The sequence below is a fragment of the Fringilla coelebs genome (genome assembly GCF_963513975.1).
Source record: "Fringilla coelebs genome assembly, chromosome: 9".
NCBI lineage: Eukaryota > Metazoa > Chordata > Aves > Passeriformes > Fringillidae > Fringilla > Fringilla coelebs.
In genome coordinates, this window is record NC_140067.1 from 3,360,005 (window position 1) to 3,385,038 (window position 25,034).

Sequence of the window (25,034 nt, forward strand, 5' to 3'; positions counted from 1 at the left end):
TGTAAACATCACTAAATCGGCTTCACAAGTCAGGAGGCAGAAGAACAAATTACACAACTTGGCCAAAGTCACAGACAAAGTCAGTGGCTGAGGTGGGAATAAAGTTTGTGTACTCTGCCTCTCAAGCTAGGTTACACAGATTGTTTTCTCATTGCAAAATTCTGCTTTTATTTATACTCAGAAGAACTTGGTGCTGCAGTAGTTCGTGTCAATTTGAACTAGCACAGAGTGCCTCCCATAACCAGGCTGTTAATAACAACTAACTTGGCAAACAACAAATTTGTCCTGTGTCCTTAGGAAACACTACACTACATTTTACAGGGTATTTGTTTGATCTGGAAAGCCAGGCAACTCACTCCTTATCTCCAGGACATGAAACAAGCCTGGGATTTGAGGTGTCCAACAGTTCTGGACATCCATATCTGTTCATACTTAAGGAATTACAATAGGAGCAGGGATGCTGATAAACCAAGAAAAGCCCTTTTTCCTTAACCCTTCCTGGTACACTGCAGAAAAATCCACCATGACTGGAATAGGAGCAAAAACCTCTCCAGCTCTAAACCCTGCTGCTGTGTTGCATCTATCCATGGGAGCAGCACAATCCAAAGAACGGCAAGTACCATCATTTGGAGAAATTTAGACAGTTACAAAACATATTTTAAAAGGGTGCACGGGAGGAAGATTGGGCAGGGAAACAGGAAGGCAGTGGAATGACACTGGTGTGAGAGATGCTGTGTAATTAGCCACTAGAGGGAACAAGAGTCATGCTCTTAATTAAGGTGCAGCCTCTTTTAGCAGGGGGGCCTGGGTGCTATCCTTGCCCAGGGAAGCTGGATGGGGAGGGGTTGAAGCCTTTCCCTGTAAACTTTGGAGTAGGATAAAGCTTTCCGGCCCTTTGTCTGTGTTTCGTTCTCCCCTTTCAGATCTCTATAGGCCTCGGCATAAGCAGGGAACAAGACTTGAAGAATTCATACACCTTTCACATCTCCTACCTGCAATTAACTATTTTTTGCACCTGGTAAAAATGTTTAAACAAAAACCTAGGATCAGAAGGGATGAGACAAAGGAGAGAATGAAAAAAAAAGAAAAATGTTAAAAGAGACAAAGTTGTATTTTGCAGACAGGGTACACTTTGGTGTTGGCTCTTTTGAAGGAGAAGGGAAGAAAAATCACATTCACGTCATTGCAAATGGTGTGAAAAATGTGGAGTGATGCTCTGCTGGCATCAAGAGCCTGAGACAGTGGTTGGGAGGGAAGGGAAGGACCTGCACCCCCTCTTGCCTGCTGACCTGACTGGAGCTGCATGAGAAAAATGAATGAGGTGAAAAGCAAAAGCCCCTCTTTTCCTCTGCTGAAGGACACACACCTATTCAACAGCATGGCAAGGACTGAATCACAGACAAACAATCTTTTTATTACCATAAAAATGACAAATAAGTAACAGTTACAGCCTGTAAACACAAGACTCAAATTAAATAGAGTTCTAAGTGGTACAGTGTAAGTGGAAGCAGGATCCCACTCCTACTAAAGCCGGCTCAGCCTAAAGAGTATCAGATGTTACCCGGGCCTTAGAAGGCCTGGGACATAAACTATGTGTGCAAGAGAAAAAGAAGTCAAATGACTCATGACAGAGTTTGTTTTAATATAAATGACTTCTTCTGGCTCTCTGCTTTTAAAGCCTTGCCATGTTCAGATCCTGAACAGCTAACCTGGGCAGCTGGCTCCCTCAGCTCTGTCCTTCAGTTTGTGTATAAAATGCTGGCATTTACAAACTCCTATTCCTCTGGCTGAGGAAGGACAGTTTATTTTAGCACTGTGATCAGTGCCATCATAAATCTCCCCTCTTCCAGTCCAAGAACACTGGCATAGACCAGTCAGTGTTCATATGCTGTGCCCATAAAAAAGGACATTGCCACAAGGCTTTACTGAAGTCCTGCAAGCCTTGAGAGGGGTCCTGAGGTGAGGGATCAGCACCGACTGAGCCACAAACCATCCCTGACTCTGCTTTTCATTATGTGAGGAGAGGGGTAAGGGAATGAGATGTGGAAAGAGTTGGGAGGAAAGAGGAGAAGAGAAAAGACCAAGAGATGGGAAAAGAAAAAGTGTTAGTTAATAACAAAAGAGAGGCACAAACCAGAGGCGAAAGTACAAGATGAAAGAATAAACAACATCAGAGTGGGAGCAGAGAGGAGATGGTGGCTATTGGGGATCTGGTGCTGAAAGAGAAAAGCCCCATTCCTATCTTTATTCTCTTTCCATGCCTGATTCTCCCCTGGGATGAGTGGAAGGCCCATGTCCAGGAAGCCACACATTTGGCATTTTGTGTCTTATGGCAAATGTGCTGAATATCAACAGGGGCAAAGTTATACAAAGCAAATAAAAAAAAGTGAATCTTGTTTAGTCTCCCTTTCATGCAATGCAAGAATCATCCCTTAGATGGGACTATTGCAAAATTAAATGACCTTGCAACCACAACCAGTAAATAATGAGCAATGTGCTTGTATGCTCAAAGCTTTTATGCCAACCAGTCCAGGAACGTGAGGAGAGCTCATCACAAAAAGGCCCCATTTATCAGAAGGGCTCACAGAGCTTAGCATCTTTAGGGCCATCACTCACCTCCCACACCTCAGCTCAGTGCCAGCTCCCAACCAAGAGCCTAACACGCATCCCATTTATCTGCTGGAAGACACATGAGCTGCTTCTCTCAGTCTGGTCTAAAGATACAGCATCCAATACCTAAACTATTTAAAGTTAACAGAAATGGGTGATTTCACAACAACATATAGAAAACCACCAGTCTGGGAAAATTAGGCAAAACTTAAGTCTTACTAGACATTTTGAAAGCACAAGGAGTCTGCAGGCTACAAGGCTCAGCAGTATTTTGCTGAATACATCCAAGGTGTTTGTGCTGCAGAGCTGGGCAATGAAGGCACCTTTCAAAGGTGATGTGTTATCATCATCCACACCATGGAGAGGAAGGAGAGGTTGGGATGGACAATGGTACAGCCCTCCCATATATGCCTGTCATGCAGAGACTCTTCAAAGGAAAAACTATTGATTACAAGTTGGTTTATTTTCCAGAGAGTTCTCCCTCGAGGGGCCCCCGTGCTTCCCAAGCTCCCAAAGAAGTGACACGGTCAGATCTAACCTTCCCTCATTAGTGAGGAGTCCATTGCCACATCACTTTTCTCTGTTCCTTGCCCAAAAATTGTGCTCCCCCCAGAGCTCCCACACCCTCACTCCTCCCTAAAACCTCTACCTGGCAAAGGACTCTGGAAGCTGCATGGCAAACATCAGCTCGCAGCAGGTGCTCGCACAAACAGACCCTGCATGGGTCAGGAGGTATTTCTGTACTGAGGGTTAGTGATGCTCAGAGGAATGCAGCTCCCAGGAATGCTACACATTGAGAACATGCCCCATAAATCATTCCTAAGACAATAACCCAACTCGCTTTTGCTGTGCACTTATAAGGCACAGCAAGAAATGGGCACAGCAGCTCTCCCTGTTTGCGCTCTTCCAATGTTTTTCAAGCCTCATCTGGAGAAATAGCTTTGTGCAAAAATCTGCAAGTCAGGTTTTTCCATACCCACTTGGTGGTCAGCCTTTCTGCCTTTATTTCCCTCAAGGGTGACAATTATGGTCTTGCTACTCATTACGTGGACACGTGTCCCAGTAAAAACAAAACAGAGCCACAAAGGAATTTCAAATGGATTCTCTGTATCCCACTGCCCAACTTCAAACTGTGCCACAGAAATTTTAAGCACAGGACATGTAAAAAGTTGTATCAAAACAAGAAGGAAAGGGTTGGGAATGGTTGTTATATGTCTTAATCTAAGAAACCAAGGAAACAAGAACATATTATTGAACAAAGAAAAGAGAATGAGAATTGGATTCCAATTCTGAGGAAAGACAACACCTTAAAAAAGCAGCTGCCTTCTAATAGATGTTATGGGATCTCTCCTTCACCATTTCAGATTCGTGATTATATGAAAGGGAATAAAGAAAAACGTCTTTACTGTTAACCACAATAAAATGTATTGGACACTCTGAGATAGTAAACAGTCTTTTTTAACTATACAGAGAGAGAAAATGTTAAGAAACAAACCCCTCTAGAAACCTTAGGAGCAAGGATAAAAGCATATGTAAAACATAAAACTTTTTCAAATATAGGGCAGCAAAAGTATGTCCTAGTGGTCTGAACTAGTGGCACCAAATCCCACAACTAAGTGATCATAATGTCCTTCACAAACTTCAGTGTGAAAGACATTCAAGCATTTCAGACAGTGCTGTGACTCCACATGCTCGTGCTTGGCCACGGAACAGTCTGATCCCTGTGCTGACATAGCAAGAGTGCAAATCCCAGATGGAAAATTAATCTCACAATGTAGCCAGATTGAGTTTCCAATTCTCCAGTGCCTAACTTGAAGGTTGTTCTGCTCAGCTACTGAAGAGGTGAGGGCAGAGAGACTTTAACTTGTTTGACATCCCAAACATCATTTAAGCAAGACATGCTCTGAAAAAGACCTTCTTGGCTACTGACAGTTACAAAAGATCCCTGGTACCCTCCTCTGTCCTCATCCTTCCTATAAAATATTGCTATCACACTTTTCCCTGCTTAAAAGGCCTGGACAGAAGGGGAGACCAAGGTCCAAATGACTTCAGCTGTGTCTCTGAGCACATGGATAAAATCGGTCCTTAAAATAGAAAGGGGAAGGATCACAGTACACTTTTAAGAAAGTATCTATCTACTACAAAGACACATTTATGGTTTCCTCATATTTATGGTTTTCCTCAAGAAAAGACAGGGTCAGCAAGCTGAAAAAACGGTAAGGTTGTGATATTATTAAACTTCTACAAGCTGATCTTAATCTTGCTCTTCTTGAAAAAAAAATCAACTAATTGTACATCTCCTTTCACAAACTCCACTGTGGTCATTTCATGGTTTGTTACAAAAATATGCAGCAGCAGAAGCTGCACTATTCCAGGCAGGATTTTGTCTCCTGCTTGCCAGGTCCTGGGCTTACTGACAGATGAGAAAAACACCACTGGTTTAAAAAGAGTCTCAACTTGTGCAGATTAACAAAACACTACATCTTATTCTTTGCCAGCATCAGCTGATGTGAGCTTTTAAAAAGCTGAGAGACATGACAATGTAAGTGTTAATCCTACAGACAGAGGAGGTTATATTCACATACATGTGGTTGTTTCTAACACAGGAATTCAGGGTGTGAAAGAACCAGAACTTGGGAGAAGTCAGTGGAGCTGTGCCACTGTGCAAAGCCAGCTACACTTTCAGCATAAAGACAGATTAAACAGATTTCTTTTGTCATGCTTCCCTCCAAGAGGTCTTCATTACCTTTTCAGTCCATCCTCATAAACGTGAAAAATAGGTAATAAAATCTTTATCACCAGTCTCAGCCAGAATTAATAAACAGGGAAGTCACACTGATATCCTGACACATGGTGCCCCATCTCCTTCCACCAGTGCCCAAATGAAAGGCTATGGTTTATTTCATTAGTGTGGTATTTCATGCTTGTTTCTGCTTTCAGAGCAGCAACATCCCTAAGTACTGGACTGCTGAGGTTGCTGCCTCCAGTGTTAGAAGAGCTGTGCCAAACACTCAGCTCCTGTAAATGGGCAGTTCTGATAGCAGATCTATCACACAGACTCACTGCAGCTGCCTTTCCCTGTCATTAAAGAGTTACTGAGAAATTCCAAATCTGAACATTTGTGTACTGCCTGACATTTCAAATGCAGCATGCTGAGCTTCCACAAAAAGGACAGCATGTCACAAAAAACACAGCCTTTGTATCCTACTACCTGTAACATCCACAGCTTGTTCCTGAAGGAGCAATAACACAAATCAACTGCAAGAGCTCGAATCACCTTTATCATCTCAAGATATGTCAGCTCCCAGTGAACTGTGTCAGATTCCTCTCTGGGCTCTGATCCACTTCAGCACATGGGCAGTCCTGCCTGTCTCCAGCTAAGCTTCTTGCCTACTTGAAAGTCAGACGATGCACCCTAGTGCTTGACTGGACTGGGTTACTGGGGTAAACTGGTGCCCTTCCTCTGCAATCCTGGAGCAACACTGATTTGCATTAACTGGGAATGCTGCATTAGGATTGTGGACTAAGATCATCTGTCACTGCAGCAGCTATGTGACCTGCTATGACAAACTTTGACATTTACTTAGACAAGTTTTTACCTGTAATAATTTCAAGTGATATAAACCAACCACAAATCATCTGCTGTGACAATGAACTAAACACTACTGCACAGCATGTACTGATCTGATAATACATCAAATGTATGACAACATATAGCACTAGACATTGCACTCCCCCAAGAACATTTTACAGCAGCAGAATTATTTCTCTCCACTCCAGTATAAAAGGCAGCCAGCAGGATGATATCAAATGATGGCAGCTCTGCTTCTCATAAAAGGACCTTGGGGACTGCAAGGAGATTTGTGTATCTGCACTTCAGCAGCACAGCAATGTGGAAATGTTAAAGTTAGTAAAGCAAACAGACCTCAAATGAGAAGGGCAACAGATGTCAACCAGTATCACATGTCAGTAAACAGCAACAAGGCAGAGGGTACTTTTCTAAGCACTTTTGTGAAAGCATCGTGCGAGCAGCTACAGCCACATCTCAGCTGTGTGATCATTACATGGTGATGTTTGTGTGTGTGATTTAACTCCCACCAAGAGAGGAACTCCAGCCACATGGAAATGCTGTCCACTGGAGTCAGCTGAAAGAAAGTAGAAAGGTTTCTATATACTTGTTGTGGCTTGGAAAGTGAAAAAAGTCACACTCTGAAACTGATTGAAAGCTCATTCTGTGCTTGGCAGAGACAAACCAGCATTTATATTCCTCAGCTTTAATACAGAAGGATCATCCTTAGGGCAAAAGAGTAGTAGTGATTCATCTGCTTTTTACCCTCGCTGCAAAGACTTCTGACAGTAAGGCCAAAATATGCTAACTAAAAAGGCACTCTTTGTACCATAAACACCAGGCCACAAGGAACTGGACAGTGGCCATTAAATCACTGCCTTTTCATTTCTCTCTCTCATCTATATTTCTCCCAAGATTTCTGGTAAGGAGGCAGCTGACTCTATACAAAAGCCAGAGGCATTGCCAGTATCTTGGTGGTTTCATGCATGCCATATTGAATCTAACTTTATTTCACAAGGAAAAAAAAAAAAACCGCTTTCAAGTAGGGAAAGCCATATTTCAGTGTCAAAACACCAAGGAAAGAGGTAAAGGGATGGAGTTCTACTGCCAAGTTGCTGCCCTGAGCCCAGGCTTGGTTAGATGTAAATATTCTCCATAGCCACTGAACATTTTACATGAAATAGTTTGGCTCTCAAAGACTCTTAGAAGAAAAGGCCACACCAACCAATGCCTACCGAGGAGAGCAGGAGCTTTTCACCTTGCACCCAAGGATGGTCTCCACTAAACCTTGGGATCAAAATCTACATGAACAGATTTGGAGTTCTTGAGGAAAAGGAAGACAAGGTCACAGCACCTTAACACACTCCTTGTGTACATCATGGTGCCTGAGAAAAACCATCTCCTTCCTCTGCCTTTCCAAAATCCTCTGATTAAGGGAACAGGAGAAAAAAACCAACATGGCAGGAAGGCCTTTGCTAAAAGGTGCATTAATTAGGTAAGGCAAGCCAAAGAAATGATTAATTTGCTGTTCTCCTTCAATATTATGTTTACACAAGTTGATTACAGCACTTAATTACTAATTCACCCTGCTCAAAAATAAGAGTGCTTTAAATTTTTAATGAGGTGAAGGAAGGCAGCATTCCTGAACTCAACAGGGAGAAGTCATTTTATTTCCTCTTTTGATTTCCCAAGTTATTACCATTTCTAAGGAAAAACTTATCCCTTCCCTGATCTTCCACCCAGTCCTTGCTTTTGAAAATATGGAAATCACGGGACGCTTGCATGAATTTCAATCCATGGCCTGACAGGTGATGCTTTGGAAGAGGAACAGAGGATCAGATCATCAACTGCACCGAGTCCACTGAAATAAATGGAACAAAATTACACCAGAAACAGCCTGATCCAGAAATGGAAATGGTCTAACCCCCTCCAGTTGTCAGCACAAAAGTTGAATATGTCCCAATACTATTTATGGGTGTTCTTATGAAAATGTTGTCTCTTCCCCATTGCCAGTTGGTCCATTACCAAGGTTGTGGACTAATTGTACTCAGGAACTTCTTTACATTCATGACTGTCTGTAACACTTTAATTGTTACAAGGCAAACACTCCATGTATCCTATGTTCTGCTGGCTGATCTCTATAAAACTTGTGCTATCTGTGGGGTTTGTTATTTGATTTTTCCCTCTGTGTTCTACCACCCAACATTGTCCTGAGCCAACTGAGAGGAGATGTCCATCAAATGAAGCAAAACCAGCAGTGCACAGACAAAACTCTTCCAGGCTCTGTTAGTACAGAGTTGTGACTGAATTATTTCCCTGCACCACCTTAACTTCAACTCCCACCACAGTCCACAGACTCTGAGCCAGGGGACCACGAGCCCCAGGGCTCCTGGGGCTGCTTCCAGGGCTGCAGACTGGACCCAGAGGGTTCTTCACCTGCTCAGCTGCTAAACAATTCAGCTAATCCACATGAGATAATTACCTAACACCTCTTCCTATAGAATCAGCTCATTTTTCATGCACCTATGACCTGCTTTGTTGAAACAATGAAGAAAAAAAGCTTTTCTCTATCTTTTTGCAGTATATACTATCAACTTGCTTAACAACCAAAACCAACAAAGGAAAGACTAAACCTTCCTTAAAAGTTAATTTGAGACCTGAAAAATCTTGTAGTCACATAGATTCTAAATTCTAGCTCAGTGTTTTACACCAAAAATATTCACAGAAAGCTGATTATAGAGTAACCAACAAAATGCACTCTAGAAAATCAGAGTTTCTTCTCTCCCATGCTGGCCAGTAACAATGCCCCACGTGAATGCAGCATATCCAAAGTAAATCTGGTAATCTGGTTCCATACAGGTAATTTTATTAATTGCTTTAATACGCAATTAAGGAATAGTCAGTGGGCTGCAGGGTTTTATAAGGCAATAATCCTGTTCCCTGGTGTACAGCTTTATCCCAAAGAGTGGGCTATCAAAAAAGAAAAAAAAATTAGCTGGATGACTGCCAAATCAAACAGCACCTTCTTCCCATTTTCAATTACGTACGAGTGAGGCAGAGTAACGAGGATATACTGGAAACTTTGACATTTATTTATTGAACATTTTTACTGAGAAGGAATTGCTGGCTGGCTAAACCGGAAACTATATTTTTACTATAGAAACAATCCCATAGAAAAGCAGGATCCTGCTGCTCAGCATGAAAGGAATTGCTAGAACCAATAAATTGACCCACCTAAACCAGCAATGTTAAGGTTATTTCATTCAATAGAGCATGTATTTCAAAAATTCAAACCCCCAAAATACAGTCTATTTCAAAAATCTTTATGCCATGCTGTTTTACACAGCACTGTCTGCTGGGGCCCAGCCAGGCTCTGTTAGAGCTCCCACAAAACCACTCCAAGAAAAAGTGTACAGCATCTGGAGGGGCAATGAAAAGATAAACCAAGAAGAAATTCAGAGGATTTTCTCCCCTTTCTGGAGTTTCTAGAGACTAAATAACCAGGAGATGAAATGGGGAAGAACTCACCACACTGTGTCGATTTTTTTTCTTTCTGGATAGACCAATTGTTTTACCACAGAGGAGAAAAATGCAGGGAGAGTAAATGAAGAGGAAAATAGGGAAGTCAACATTCTTTGAAGCAACAACATATGGTGACCAGGCCTGAGAGATGGAGGTTATAAATCTTCCCTTGATAGAATTACCTAAAGATGAAATTGCAGCTTCAAGGGGCTTGAACTTTTCAATCCTCAGTAGGAGATTACAAATTAACCTGTTTGGTCACAACTTTTGCATTAACCTTAATTTCCAATGCTTCTCTGTAAAGGCTCAGTATATTGAGAATTTTGGTGCTAATACAGATGTGGTCAGTAGAAAGCACTAAAAACTTTGCACAAAGCCCTTGAAATATGAAGAAAAATATGTGAAAATGAAGAATTAGAATAAAATGCTGAATTGTTCAAAGAGCTGCAGTATGGGAAAGGAGAATAGACAGGAGGCATGTTGCTGCATGTTCCTTTGTGAGAATAAACTTATTTAGGGATACCAAAGGATAAAGGAAAAGCTCTTTAGTGTTCCAGCCACCATAGCCACCATGACCCACTGCTCAAAACAGGTCAGGGAGAGGCTTCTGCTGTCCCACGTGGGGTGGGTGCATCAACAGCCACTGCCTGTCCTTGGAAAAACCATCCACTGAAGCAGCTGCTTCCCCATCTGCAAACCCCAGTGATGGGGCACCACAGGACCAAGCACCAGGGCTGTGCAGGAGGATGAGATTTCAGCAAGCAGCACAGCCACAGACCTACCCCAGGAAATACCACCCAATTCCAACATATTTCTTACCTGGGCAGGTAAATAAAGCCTAACTCTGACTACTCCATAAGGTCACCACAGAGTTGGCTCTTCCCTAGGTGACCCATCTTGTCTTTCCTCTGCTGAAAAGGATGTCTTGGGGGATTCTGAGGATCTTGCCTTTGTGTTCTAAGTAAGGCAGCTGCTCTGACCTGGCTGCCCCATGCCCCAAATACCTACAGGATGCCCATTCCATCAAATTCAGCCTCCCTGGTGGGCAGCAGCCAGAGCTCTTGTCAGCAGAGCATGGTAAAGCTGGACTAAGATGAGCAGAAGTGATTTGGAGAGATCCAAATTTGGGTGCTACTTCCAAGCTGTCCTAAAACTGCTTGAGTTTTGAAAAGTGGAGAACAGCCAACCCATTAAAACCAGGGAGTTTTTAAACATTTTGATTCTGACATTGAGTGGAAATGTCCAAAAATTGTTCTGAGAAATGTGACCAGTGACTGGGAAAAATACAGTTAAAAAAACCCTTCAAAAAACCATAGACATAAGCAGAGAGGTTATTGTAAAAAACCCACAGCTCTCTCCTTTACTATTACACTGAGTAAACAAAGAGCTTTGGAAAGCACAGTAATTAAGCACAAACCATCTATTAGAGGAGACATAATAACCTGTATTTGCAAAATCTACAAAGATGCTGAATGTTTGCAGCACCTGTAAGAAAGAGTTGTTTTGGAAGAGGTGTTACAAAAATAAATGTCAGAGAGGTTATTGAACTGCAGTGGTAGATACACATTTGCACTTCCCTGACCCTAAAATAAATGTATTCAATTTCTTCTTCGTGATCCCATGTAGCTAAATGCTTTTAAAAATATTCATATCTGTTCTGACATTACTGAATATTCTTCTGAAATATTTTTATATATAAGGGCAGGGTTAAAAACTGAAGCTAAGTGGCTACACAAAAATTGTATAAAACACAACACAGAAAACTTCACCGCATTAGCTTTTTCCAATGCTGAAAAAAACAGACTTAATAAAATCAGTTTTGACATGTTCAGTTATTGTACAGTAGCGAAAAAGATCCTAGACTTGGAATGAAATATGTGTTTGAAGGCAGAAGATTAACAGAAGAGTAAGAATTGAATATGAAGTCCTGCCACCAAAAGTTGCTACTGAAATTACATTTATCAAAATAAGGCCTCCTTACAAGCACTAGAATTATTACACACAGATATATCTTGCACTGTGTATTTGTTGCAATGGGATTCATTTTAATGGAAACATTCTTATGAAAGGAAACTGCTCTTTGTGCTAACCTACCCAGCACTGTAGAATATTCCCTTTTGGAGAAGTGCCAAGCACAGCCCAGCTCCTCAGCTTATGCTGAGCTGTTTATTGATTCCAGTGGAACTGCACCAATTTAACCAGGTCAAGGAGCTGACCTCCCTATTCACAAAATATCTCCAGATAAGCTCTTGTGCAAAATTTCATCTACAAATATCCGTCCCTGAGGTTATAAAGCAAAATGCAACAAATGTATTAGGGACCATCCTGATAAATCATTTTGTCCAACTGCATTTTGCTCTTCAGTGTCCTTGTGCAGCATGAGGAGAGGACATGGCTTATGGGATTGCCAGGTGGGAAAACAGGCATGATTTGGGACAGCCAGACCCTTCTTTGGGTTTCTGATGCCACTGTTGTTTGTATAAATGCAGCTAAGCTATGCTTTGACTGATCCACTAAAAATAAAAGCCTCACTGCTACTTTTTCAGCTGTTAATGGACTGAAATAACATGAATGAACATGCAGTTCCATCCTCATTATTAACTCTGCATTCACTGGGGGCAAGACAAGAGCTAAGATGTGTTATTTTTTACTGCAAAAATAATGCTATGCTTCTTCTTATGTTTAACCTTCCTCAATATGAAGGAAGGAAAGTAGGACAAATGTAACTGAGATGAAAGTGTGACCTTCCTGCAGGATCAGAGCCTTGCCAAATTCCCTGTTTTGTCTGTAAAATTACATGGTCTAACTTCATACACAGCAGCTTCTGTGCATGTCCCCACACATGTCCAAAGGCAAATGAATCCTCAACACACCTAAATAATATCTGGAGTTAAACAGAGGGTGGAGAGAAAGCAATGCTGGATCTTGTCTGGCTGTGCAGAAGGGACAAACTTTTCCACTTGGCTTTAGGTGTGTGTGTGGTGCCAGCAGCCAAAGTGGAAGACACATTAAAACTGAACAAAAAATGACATAAAATCAGGTGCTGCATACCTGGATAGATGCAAAATCCCCAGAAGCACAAGCTCCAAGAATAGCAGCACCCACCAAAACAGACTCCACTTCTTTGGACAGCACAACAGGTTTGCCTGCAGAGGGAAGAGCCAGGCCTCTGTTAGAGAACACAGCAGCACCAGCAGCTCCACAAATAATTAAAACCCAAAAAGACAAACAAAAAAGGAATCAAAACCCATTATTCAAAACCCCATTCAGAGCTACATCCTGCTGTAGGTTAATGTAAATCTCTCTGCTCTGTGGTTCCAGGCTCCAAAGAAAGTGCAGCATTTAAATAAAATCATTTTGGCAAAATATTAATGCAGAACATAAAGCACACAAAAAACAACTCCCCAGATCTTTGTCAATGGCTATTTATCTCCTTCAGAGGGCTTGGTATAAACCTGTTGCCCACACCCTCCAAACCCACGTGCCTATTAAAAGTTGACCTGGAGGGGAAAACAAGGCGGTCTCCGTTTTGTCTCTTTTGCAACAAACAAAAAAAGACTGTTTGTGTTTGGTTTTGAACATACAGCCAACAAAGCCAGCCTGGTTTTGCTGGAAGACATGAAAATATGAGTAGTAAAATTTCTCAAGCTATGTATGAAATAGTAAGAGAAATCTTGTCTTCCAACTTGTGCAAAATACTGGAAAATACAATTAAAACACTGGAAAAACAAGAAAAAATATTTTTTCTAAAGCAGAATTACATATTAGTGTTTCATCACCCATGGGTACTATCGAGAACACACTTTCCCTTGATTTATGCAGAATTTTCTGAGACCTGTTTCACTAGTGTAAAGAAAAGCAGGAAAAGGCTAAAAAACCAAAAAAAACCCTAGCCTGCTTTCTTAATTCCCCTGAAAAATCTAAACCACGAGCATAAATCTAAATACTTTTCTAGCTGCACTTCAGATGCTTCTCCTCCCTAAGCTGAAAAATTCAATATTCCTGCAGTATTTAGCATGTGTCTGCATTTCCAATACTGAGATAATGTCATTCAGTGAATGATGATGCAAACACAGGGGTGGGAGCAAGGATTCCTGCTCAGAACAGTCTCCACCATATTACACCCCAAAAAATGCTGCTCCTGAGAGCCAGCTGTAAAATTAGAAAGAGCTGAAATTTGGGTGAAGTCCTAAAATCAGCCACGAACAACTTCCATAGAGGAAAAAGGCAAAACACCCACTTTGCAAAGTGAGAAATAAAATTATTGATATAAAAAAGCAAATTCACCTCGCACCAGGCTTTCAGTGAGTTGATGCAAAGCTGGCCCTGTCACCTGAGCATTGCTGCAGCTCAGCTGAAGCACAGCTCAGGACTTGGGTCAGATTGGAACAGCAAACCTCAAGCTCAGAGCTCTGTGGCTCTTTGCCAGGTGTCAGTGAGCAATTTTCAGCGTGCTCTAAAATTTACTGCCCATTTCCCGCACGGTCAGAATGAATACGGAATTCTTACCAGGCAAACAAAAAGATCAAGATACTTTTTAAGTGGCCTGTGGAATTATCTATTGGATGTCTGCATGGCTGAGTCATGGGCATTTGTTGCTAACAATAATATATTCAGATTTTTTTCTTTTCAGGAAAGAATGGGGGATTGATCCTGGAATGTTAGTTATTTTATCTGATAGGCTCTAATGAGTTCAACATAACCAAGAGCATTTCAGTCAGATGAACTCTGACATCCCTTGTCAGTCACTGATTTTACAAATGGGGGAGAACTCCAGACTGCAAAAAGGCCTTTTTGTACTGAATTGTACTTGGCCATTAGTTACAGTCAAAGAACTTGTGATTACATTTTAATCAGAATACCTTTTCACAGATCTTTTCTTTTACACATCACCACCCAGCGGCCCAACTCCACATGTAGCTGAAGTTCACCTAAAATATGTGAGTTTTTGAAGGAAAGGCACTGACTTAACATCATTTTTCACAAAGCATCACTTTGACTACAATATATTTAGTGAATTTTAAGGTCAACAGGCATAATGTTTTTTGCTTGTCCATCAGGGTTAAAAAGTGTGGTTTGATGTTTGATGTCAGATCTCCAGACCAAACTCCCCAAATCCAGGCCTTAAACTTCATTTATGACACCTTAACTGATCTTAATTTGAAATAAACTCACAATACACATCACTCAATGTTTCTCTGAAATCCTTTACACTACATTTTGTTATTTTTCCACATTTTTTGAAGTATATTCAACTGACTCACAGGTGTGCAGAGATGTCCAACACACACAGGCTGAAGGGGGACCAAAACCATTAGAGAGTGAAACACCACAGAATTCCTCTTGAAGTGAAACACACACCCAGGGCCTTCCACCCACCAGGAATTCTACAAAACCAAGGGCAACACCTTGCAGGAGGAAGGATCCAGATGTCATCCCCTAAACCACATCAGTGACACAGGCATGGGAGCAATTCAGGCCAGAATTGTTCTATAGGATGGATGCAATGCCCAGCATGAGCAGGAAGTGTCACAAGTCAGAGAGGGTGAAGTCAACAGAAAAAACATTTCATTGCACACTTTTTTGGCCATGCAGCAAAATACAGCTCTATATAAAGTCTTTATTTTTCCAAAGACAAAGTACTTAGACACCTAAAAAAAAAAGTATTTCCACTCCTTTCCATGCACTTCCCCAAGCTCACCAGTAATGTCAGCATGCATCTGCACAAAGAGAGGGTTCTTGCTCAGCCCACCACACAGGAACAGCGTGGTGATCTCATGTCCTGCAGCCTGCATTGCCTCCAAAATGTGTCTTGTTCCTAACTTCAAAAAGGGGGAAAAAAACAGAACCACATTAGCACAGGAGAGCAGCCAGGAACAGAAGTACACCTGCATGGCAAAGGCAGCCCCACCAGAACCTCCTCTTTGTGCAACAGCATCTGAAAATCCAGCTCAGAAAAGAGGTTTCAATTCTGAAGCCAAATAGCAAAACAGAACAAAAAGAGAACAGCAAATAAAAAACTGTTTTCTGTCTTTTCAGCAAAAAGGAAAACCTGAAGAATTTTGTATTGGCTTAACTATTTCTCTTGGCCTTTGCCCTATGCAAAATAAAATGTTCCACTTCATGGCTGGATTAATTGAAACATCTCAAATGCAGGCATATTTTAAACTTTTCATTTACAGTCTCCATTCTGAGAAACTCAAATCAGAATGGCAGAAGCAAATGCTTTGCCATTTTCAAAAAAAAAATTTTTTCTTTTTGTTCACTTTGCTTCCCTCCTCACTGAAGTCAACCTTCTCCCTATTTCCCTCTTGCAAGAATATTTTCCATTTCTTTGACAAACTATTTGACCAAAAATAATTCCCAGCTCTTTGTAATACCTTGGAAGTGAAGTTTGAAGCTCATATTTGACAAGATGTTAAATTCAAGGCAGAATGTTGCCCAGGCTGACTCTTGGTAGGCAGATTGCCCACAATCTGGTCAGAGTTTTCATAAACTGTTATTTAAGCTTTCTTTAGACCAGGCTGCAGTTCATTAAGAGGGCTGCAGCTATAACAAACCTCTCTTCAAATAAAAGCTACTGAAAATGGAACTTGCAGGGCTCCACCAGGCTGGAGATGTCCACAGTGAATGCCCAGCACAATTCTGGACAGGCCTTCAAATGTATTTTGATTTTTAGACAAGCAGTTCAGAGGAATCTGAGCAGCCCCAGCCCCAGCTGACTAAATCCATTGCTTCCCTATTGACACAGAGGGCTGATCTCCAAATTGCACAGCCAGGATTTTAATTATGGAAAAATCAACTGCTCCAAAAGGAGCCTGCCTGCTCAGAACGGGCTGGACAGCCACAATTGCATCTCTGATCATGTTCTCATCTGGCCAACTGTTGCATTGCATTTTGCAGTGAATAGTTAAAAGGAGATTCTCTTTCACTGCTTCTGAAATTCAAATTTATTAACAACTTCTCTCACAACATACACATGTCAAAGACCCTGAGAAAGAACATGCTGTGAAAATTATTTTGTGTTTACCTGCCTGGAAAATTGTATTCACACAGCAATTTAAATTAAAGCCAGACTTATTTCACTGTGGGTGGGGGGGGGACTAATTTAATCCTGGGTTGGAGAAAATGCAAATTGAGGGGCTTCAAATGCAAATTTTATATAAAAAGGAAAAAGCATCTCCTGCTGAAAAGAAAACTAGAGATTAACATTCTGTGGGCAGGCCTACACTTTGTACAAGATTTTTACATAGGTTTAAAGTTTATCTTGCACCCATTGAAGACAGCTAATGGTACAGGATTACTACAACTGTTTCCTTCAATAAAAGTGAAGCTAAATCTGGGAGTGAAAATTTAATTTCCTAGGTATCCCATTAGCAATTAGTAAATATATAGAGTCAAAACCAATGCTTTCTGTCTACCTTCTAGTTACTGTTTCAATAATGCTTTGGGGAAAAAATAATTTCCCTTAACTTATAGTGAAAAGAAAATGACAATAAGTCCTTTTTATATTAAATCAGCTCAATCAGCTCTCCAAAAGATATGCAGCTGCTGAGTTTACTGCTCAAGACAGTATTTGTGTTTTACAATCAAGTTTGAGCTGTATCATATAATGAGATAATAGGTGACTTTCCCAGGATTTCCAGCAGAGAAGGTTTCCACTTCGTTAGCACGAGATAATCACAGGGCACCTGTTCCAGACTGGGAAGTTCCTTTCAGGGGCAGGATCAGTCCCTGGCATTGTTGAACCTCTCCTCCACTTTCTTCTTTCAATGGTGGGATTATACTGAAGCATCAGGTATAACCCAGCTACATTCATCTGCAAAAGGCTCCAAACTCCCAACAATGAATCCCAGGCTGGGGTTAAGTTCTCCTTCTTTGCTGAAGAGGGAGGGTTAACACATGAGATGAACAATTCCCAATAAATTTACAGCAGCCGCCCACCCTCTCCATCCCAGATGGCTGACCCAGCCTAGAAAAGTTGTTGTTTAACCAGGAGAGGAGTTTGGAAGTTTTCCAACCGAACAGAGTTTTGTCAGGAAAACTCCCCAATTCATCAGACTGTTCATGTTTTGCAAAAACACCTCAAGTTCAACAAGCTTAAAAAAAATAAAAATTAAAAATGGACAGAAAGGATGTTAAAGGAATGTGGATTTCAGTCACCAGAGGGCTGGGGACAGCATGTCCCACTGGAAACACCCTGGGCCAGGCTTTCCAAACCACTTCTGTGAGCCAGGGTTTCACCTCAAAACACAACTTCTCGTGAACTGGAAATCCTGGGTTCAACAGAAAATCAGGGCAGAACAAAAAGAATTCCGAGAAATTCCCCATCCCTGGTGCTGGCAAACACCAGGGACATTTCCCAGCCTCCCTGCCCTGCCCAGCCACGGCCACAGGCTGGGACTGGTCCCCTGGGGGCAGGGACACAGGGGGAAGATGTGCCCTGCTGGGTCTGAAGCACAGCCCTGGCACAGAGCTCTGCCTCACCCAGCGGGCAGGGAGGGCAGATCCACGGATTTGGGAACAATCTGAAGCTGAGGCTTTTCAGAGCAGCACAGAGCCCTTTGTACAATTGCCAGAGCTTTTCTCCCCCTCTCTCAGCCTCCCCTCAGGACAGCTGGGATGTTAACACTGCTCCTTGTGCTGTCAGCCTCCTCCCTCACATCTGCACCAGAGGCAAAAGCTCCACGTACAGAATTGCCATTAGGACAGGATTTTTCCAAGGATTTTTTAGGGGAACATCTTCCCCCAGAGCCTGTTGATTATCCTCCAGTTGGGAGTGGTCACCAATGTGGGTGAACAGTATCTTGCTCCTTTAAGAAGCCCATTAAGTGAATTCATGTATTATTAGAAATCTGGTTAGCAGAAGAGAATGATCAGTCTGCACAGAACAATTCATTTGTTCTTTTATGCACTAAAAATGTCTTACAGCAATGGCTTGGATCGTGGCCAGGTAGATAAGGGCAAGTTCATCCAGACCCCGAGACAATGTTAGTCCAACAACCTGTGCAAAGATCAAAAGGAAGATGTAAAAATCCAGCCAAAGTAAAACTCTATTATTCTCTATGGCTTCTTGTTGTAACAAGTTTTAAGTGCTAATTCCAAGCCTTACTCCTGTGAGCTGTACACATAATGTTATGTTAAACATGTTATTCCTGATCTGGGGAAGAGCCACATAAATTATCCTTGCCCTTGTGAAGAAATAAAGAACAAACAGCATATTGTATGGGATTAGAGATAGATTAACTCTGACAGTTTTATGTTATGACTCAGATATTGCTCGTGAATGTATTTAATGTAATAATATGAAAATGCTATTACATAAAAATAACTTTTTAAAAGCATTTCTCCCCCTCCCTCCCAAGCACCCTAACACTGAAACACAATTAATAATTAAATACTATATCTTAACCTCCTTTACTCTGACATAAATCAATACTGCACTGTAGTTACTCTGGATTAATATCAGGCAAGACCTGAACGCAGACAGAATTGTGACAGTAAAAATGGGTTGCTATTACCAGTATTTGCATACAGCCATCATACCATGGAAATTTTGATTTTGCTGTAGCATGTAATTCTTTCATAAAATAATGGAGGTATTATTAGGACCTAAAAATATATAGGCCCTTTTTTAAAAAAATGTTTCCCTCATTTGTGGCTTAAAACATGCAGCAGTGCTTATGCATTCCCTCTCTCAGCCTTAAATACAGCAGATTTTGGTGCTGGTGAGCAGCTTGAGAGGCTCACTTCAAGGACAATTTGCCATTTTGAAGGAGATATTTGCATTAATCACTAGATTATCACAGATTATGCTCTTATGACACCTTTCTGTTACAGTTCTGCACTGCCCTGGCTTGAGAGTGAGTTGATCTGCCCCTGTAAAGTCAAGGAAGAGGAACACCCAAGTTGGGCTGAAAAGCTGTTTAAATTAACCACCTATGGTCAGGATAGTTCATTCCTTTCCCAGACAGGTTTACCCAAATTTCTCTTGAAATTCATTGCCACAAATTGTAAGATTTGTTATCTCACAGGTGAGATAACAGCAGTAAGAGCTGTGAAATCTGATTCCTAGGTAAGGTACCTGCACACACACAACATTCCTCAAGCTTTTAGAAAATTAATGTGGCTGTAGTGATATCTCAAGTACAGTGATCTCTGATTTTCTACTGAAACATCAGCAATGCAGTAAGAAACCCAAATCCTTTGGGATAGTGTAAATAGCTAAGGAGGAGTACACTCAAAATTAAAGAAAAGCTCCTTCCAAAAGGCTTTTTTTTTTTCTTTTTACCCTGTATTGACCTTTTTGCAAAGACAGGCTGTTTCTTACCATGCCCTTTAGTGTCAGATCTGTTAAGGGAGATCTGTTACCATGGAAATCTGGCCAAACATGTAAATCAACAGTGAGGAAACCCACAGGCAAAGATTTCTTAATCAGATCCAGGTGACTGTTCAAGTATGTATATATACTGTGAGCACTGCAAGAAAAACAAGTTGGAAAAAGAGGGGGGGGGAGGTTATTCCTCAAACATAAAACATTTCTACCACCACCAAATGCAGAAACCCCACTAAAGAACAGCAAAACCCCACTACCTGCCAAGGCCATGGCACTGCAGGGATATCTCTGTGCATGTGGACTCAACAGGCCATCAGAATTCCTTGATTTCCTGGGATGAGGGGAGATAATGTGACCTTGAGCTTGTCCTCTGACTCCTAAGAGTCCCCAGAGCTGTTTGAGATTTGGGGGCTGCTGCTGCTCCTCTCCCACAGCTGAGGGAGGAGTAAGGAGGATTCCAGACAGAAATGAAAACCAAATTCCTTTGCAAATGTTTAAAAATTTCTCTGATTAATCAATAGCGCTGGATGTACAGCTTTCCTTTTTTAAACCATAATTATTTCAGTGTGTGCTATGATTAAAATGCAGCACTAAGGGTGGAGGAGAGAAAGTGAGTGGCTGCTATTTTAGGGAGGAGCTCAACATGGGCCTAAATATGATTGTATCTATGTTCAGATGCTACACCCAACTCCACAATATCCAACAGACTTTTTTCCTGGACTTAAGACTAATGGTGAATTCTTCAGTGCCTTGGCTTGCAATGACTCTAGTGACATTCCATTTAAAAAATGTTGCAATTACACTCAGAATATTTTTTTCAAACACTCATCCTATCACAAACAAACCCATAGAAATTTTCCAACTCCTTGGAAATCTCCAAACGGGGCATTTAATTCTAGACATGTGGGTCAATAATAGCATCTAACCCTAATTACAATTGATTAGTCATTGTCTCATCCACTGCAGACCCAAACAGTGATATTCATTTAGCCTCTACATGTATATTCAATCATGCACTAATGAGATCCCTAAGGGAATTTGGCATATGCTTTACTAGTTTGACTTCTGACCCACTAGCAGCTGTATATTTATACTTTGCATTCAACCATTCAGCTGCATGTTTTTTCAATTATACCTTACCATGTGTACATTATCAGAGGATATCATTCAAAATGAAGTACACTTGGAAGACATTAAAATAACTAATTTACATCATTATTCACGTCCTTTAAATGTGCTTTATGTGTCTTCCTGGACCCGAATTATGATAATTTGGAGGTCACCATCATTTCTTTCCTGTTCTTGTAAAAGTGGCCTTCTTTTCTCCATCCCTAAAGACTCCACTACAAGCAGTACATGCTAAGGATAAAGTAGTTTTAATTCCAGTCTCAATCATGGCTTGACTGTTGGGAAGGATAAAAAAGGAAAGCTTCACTCAACCACCAGACATCCCAGCGTCTCTGTCCTCTCCTCTCCATCCTGGCTGATTGCACTCTCAAGGATTAGCCATTTGTGCAGCTCTGTCAGTACAAGGACTTGAACAAAAGGAGGCTGAAGTTGAGCCAAATATGCTTAAGATCCACATAACCTCGGAATTACACTTTTCCCCACACTTCTTCACATTTTATTTTTTTCCTAAATATAGATAAGGGTTCAAGGCACTACATTGGACTGAGTGACCAGCAAAATCCTCAAACACCTGCCAGAGCCTGTTTTACCACTTTTGTGTTTAACACAGCATAACACCATCACCTCCTGGAGCTTTTTCTACTTTACTCTGTGAAAGTATCAGTGGCAGCTGCCTCTGACCTGCAGAGATGAGCATGAGCTGTTGCCATGAAAAAGGAACTGTGCTGAAATTGGAGAATAAGAAATCAATGCAAGGCTGCCCAGAGCTGTGTTCATATGTGGGACACAACTTCAGAAAGCAAACAGAGGTTGGTATTTAATCTGAAAGATGCCAGCAGGTATTTTTCAGGGAAAAAAAAAATCCTAAATTTTTCAATTTCTGAATTTAAAAAAAAAGGTTCTAAGCCATCTAGAGACACAGAGATCTGCCAAATATGATTCTTATATTCTGCTAGAAAGATGCCAGAATTGCTGGTGGATGTTGTGTGTGTAACTTCAATGCCTTCTTTTCAGGAGACCTCTCTTCAGATGAGGAAATGGCATTGAGATCTATAGGAAAGGGAATTCTGCCCTAAACCAGCACTTCACCAAGTATCAAAGGGCACACAAACTTTGCTGCCAGACATTTTCCTTATCTAACAAATTAGAAATGGTCATTCTATAAAACAGAATTATTTAAACTTTGAAGCAAAAAGGATCATACTATTTCTTTTAATTTCCTACTCTAATCTACCTGAACAGGATTTAACAGAGCAGTGATGACTAAATGTCAGACCTACACAATATGCAGGATGAGGAGCAAAAGTGATAACATCACAGCAATTTCTGCAGCTCACTGAATTGCCTGAAAAACCCCAAGTTTTGGTTCTCACAGATTGTGCCCATCAGATAGACCAAGTGCTACATTTGAATTGTCCAGAAAATCCTTGTGTAATTCAACCCTCTCCACTTCCTGTAAAAGAAGGGTAAAAAAGAACCCAGGAATAGGACTGGGAGGGTTGCATAAGCCTGGCCTTCAGCAGCAGTGGTCAGAGCTGAGCCTCTCACACCCTCCCAAGCCACCACAAATCTCTGCAGTGGTGCTAAAACAGCTGGAAGTCTGCTCTGGTGGGGGCAAGGGAGAGTTTGCACAGGAAACTCCCCAGATCAGCTGCTCAGCAGGGACCTGCCATTCCAAACCTGCCTCTCAGAGCCTCAGGAGAAAGGGAGGACAGGTTTGGGGAGGCAGAAGGAGGTGAGAGCAACCAAGAGGCATGGATTTTTGACCTCTAATGCTCTTTATTTAATGATCCAGACAAGCATGTGCTTAAGTCCTCACTGCACCCAGCATGGGAAGTAAAGGCAATATGGAATTGCACACCAAAGTATGGAATTTGGTTTCCCCTCCATGGCTATCTGCAGTGGCTGAACAGATTCAAATTCCTACAGCCACACAGAGAATATCCTTAAACATAATGAACCCAATTCTCTGATCTGTTCTGCTGAGAATTCCAGTGAAATAATTTATCATCACCAATAATCCTCCAAAACAAGATACCATGTGTGTGAAGGGAGTCTACAAGAAAGATGAAGAGAGACAATTACAAGGGCCAGAGATGACAGGACAAGGGGGAATGGTTTCACAGAGCCAGAGGGCAGGGTTAGATGGGATTTTGGGAAGGAATTGTTCCCTGTGAGGGTGGGAAGGCCCTGGCACAGGGTGCCCAGAGAAGCTGTGGCTGCCCCTGGGTACCTGGAAGTGTCCAAGGCCAGGCTGGATGGGGCTTGGAGCAACCTGGGGTAGGGGAAGGTGTCCCTGCCCATGTCAACGGTGGGACTGGGTGGTCTGTAAGGTCCCTCCCAACTCACATCCTTCTGTAATTCTGGGATTATTTCTGTTCTGTGTATATGACTTAATGTAGGTAAACACATAATCCAGAGTTTTGGCCAACAGCAGGTGCTGCTTGTACCCAGGATAAGGCTGAAGTTTGAGGAATCATGGAAAAATAGAAAGGAAAAAATAAGAAAAAAACAAGTTCAAATTTCAAAGTTCCTGATTTTTGTTCATTCAAATGAAATTCTTTAAATTTAACAAATATTTGAGAAGGACAGGGAGACAGAAGATGAGAGAATTAATATGAGACTTGTTTAGTAAATTTATAGCAATACCAATGTTTCAATAGGAGAGTGATACCTGGAAAGCATTACAAAAACACCATTGAGCAAATTAACTTAGTAAAATACTATCACTCTTTTTATAAAATATTACAAACTCTTACTACCAGTGCTATTCTCCCACCATGTTACTAACTGCAGGAGATTCAAATCCAAAGTTATGACAACATACCCTTGGATAATATGGAGTTCTACTGCCAATATTCTGTGTTTAGTGTCCTGTTCACATCACAATCTCAGTTTTTGCACTGTGGCATTGTTTGTGGTCAGTCAGTTCAGTATCAGACCCAGCAGACACAAGTAGGCTACTCCATAGGCATTTTTCCAACACAAAAAAAAATGGTTTATCCTGGCATTACAGACTAAACTGTTTGTCTTATGCTTGTGCTTCAAATGGGGGCACTGGAAAAATGGCCTGGAAGCCAGAATTTTGAAAAAGACCCAGTTCAATCTTTATTCCAAACATACACAGATGCATTTATTTCCTGATTTCCTTTTCCAAAGAACAACAAAGAGAATTCTAGGAAGCATGAATCTGTTTCATATTGAATGAAGTCCAATGCATTTCTGGGAATCCTGGTCAAGTTCTTAACAAACAAGTAAGGCAGTGGGCCCTGCAAGGCAAGGAAGGGTCATCCAGAGAGACCAGGTAGAGCTTTATCTCCCCAGGGAGGACTGCAAATATCCCTGTAACAGCACGTGCTTAATCCATCTATCAGGACTGGCCCTGCCTCTCAGACCAGAGGGAGAAACTGAAGGGAAAATGCCAAGTTTGCTGGGTTTTTTCTTTAATCTAAGGAGGAAAAAGACATTTAAGAGAATCACATTTTCATCCAACGTGCCCAACTGTTCGGCTAAGACCTCTCTGGGAGTGATGTGAACCATCTCAGAATGAATCCAAGCCAAAAAACCTTGAGGAAGTCCAGGCCTGACAGAAGTATCTGAACTGTCTTCATCCACTTCTAAAGCAGAACAAGCTCAAATTCCACATCACACACAGCCTCTTGTTCAAAGAATTCTGGAGCTACCTCCAAGTCACCCCTCCATTTAAAGCTTTGTCTGAAAATTCATCCTGTGTTTCTCTGTTCTATTTGTGCTGCCAAGCAGGAGTTTCTCATACGGCGGCTACACCTTCCTTTAGATGACTGTTTCAAAAATACTGAATAATATATTCCTAATTAAGCTACATCCCATCCTTGGAGCTTAATTATTTCA

At 41.4% G+C, this 25,034-nt stretch overlaps 1 protein-coding gene across 5 annotated transcripts in view; it reads right to left on the reverse strand.

The window, feature by feature from the left end:
• The window catches only part of FGGY (FGGY carbohydrate kinase domain containing), a 127,794-nt gene that overhangs the window by 13,691 nt on the left and 89,069 nt on the right, over positions 1-25,034 (reverse strand). For all 5 annotated transcript variants that reach the window (XM_084211062.1, XM_084211064.1, XM_084211065.1 and 2 more), the window contains 4 exons: positions 20,031-20,178; positions 18,630-18,704; positions 15,402-15,522; positions 12,752-12,846 (listed from right to left, as the gene is read on the reverse strand). In XM_084211062.1, the coding sequence (XP_084067188.1) occupies positions 12,752-12,846; positions 15,402-15,522; positions 18,630-18,704; positions 20,031-20,178 (439 nt within the window). The remainder of the gene's footprint in view (positions 1-12,751; positions 12,847-15,401; positions 15,523-18,629; positions 18,705-20,030; positions 20,179-25,034) is intronic.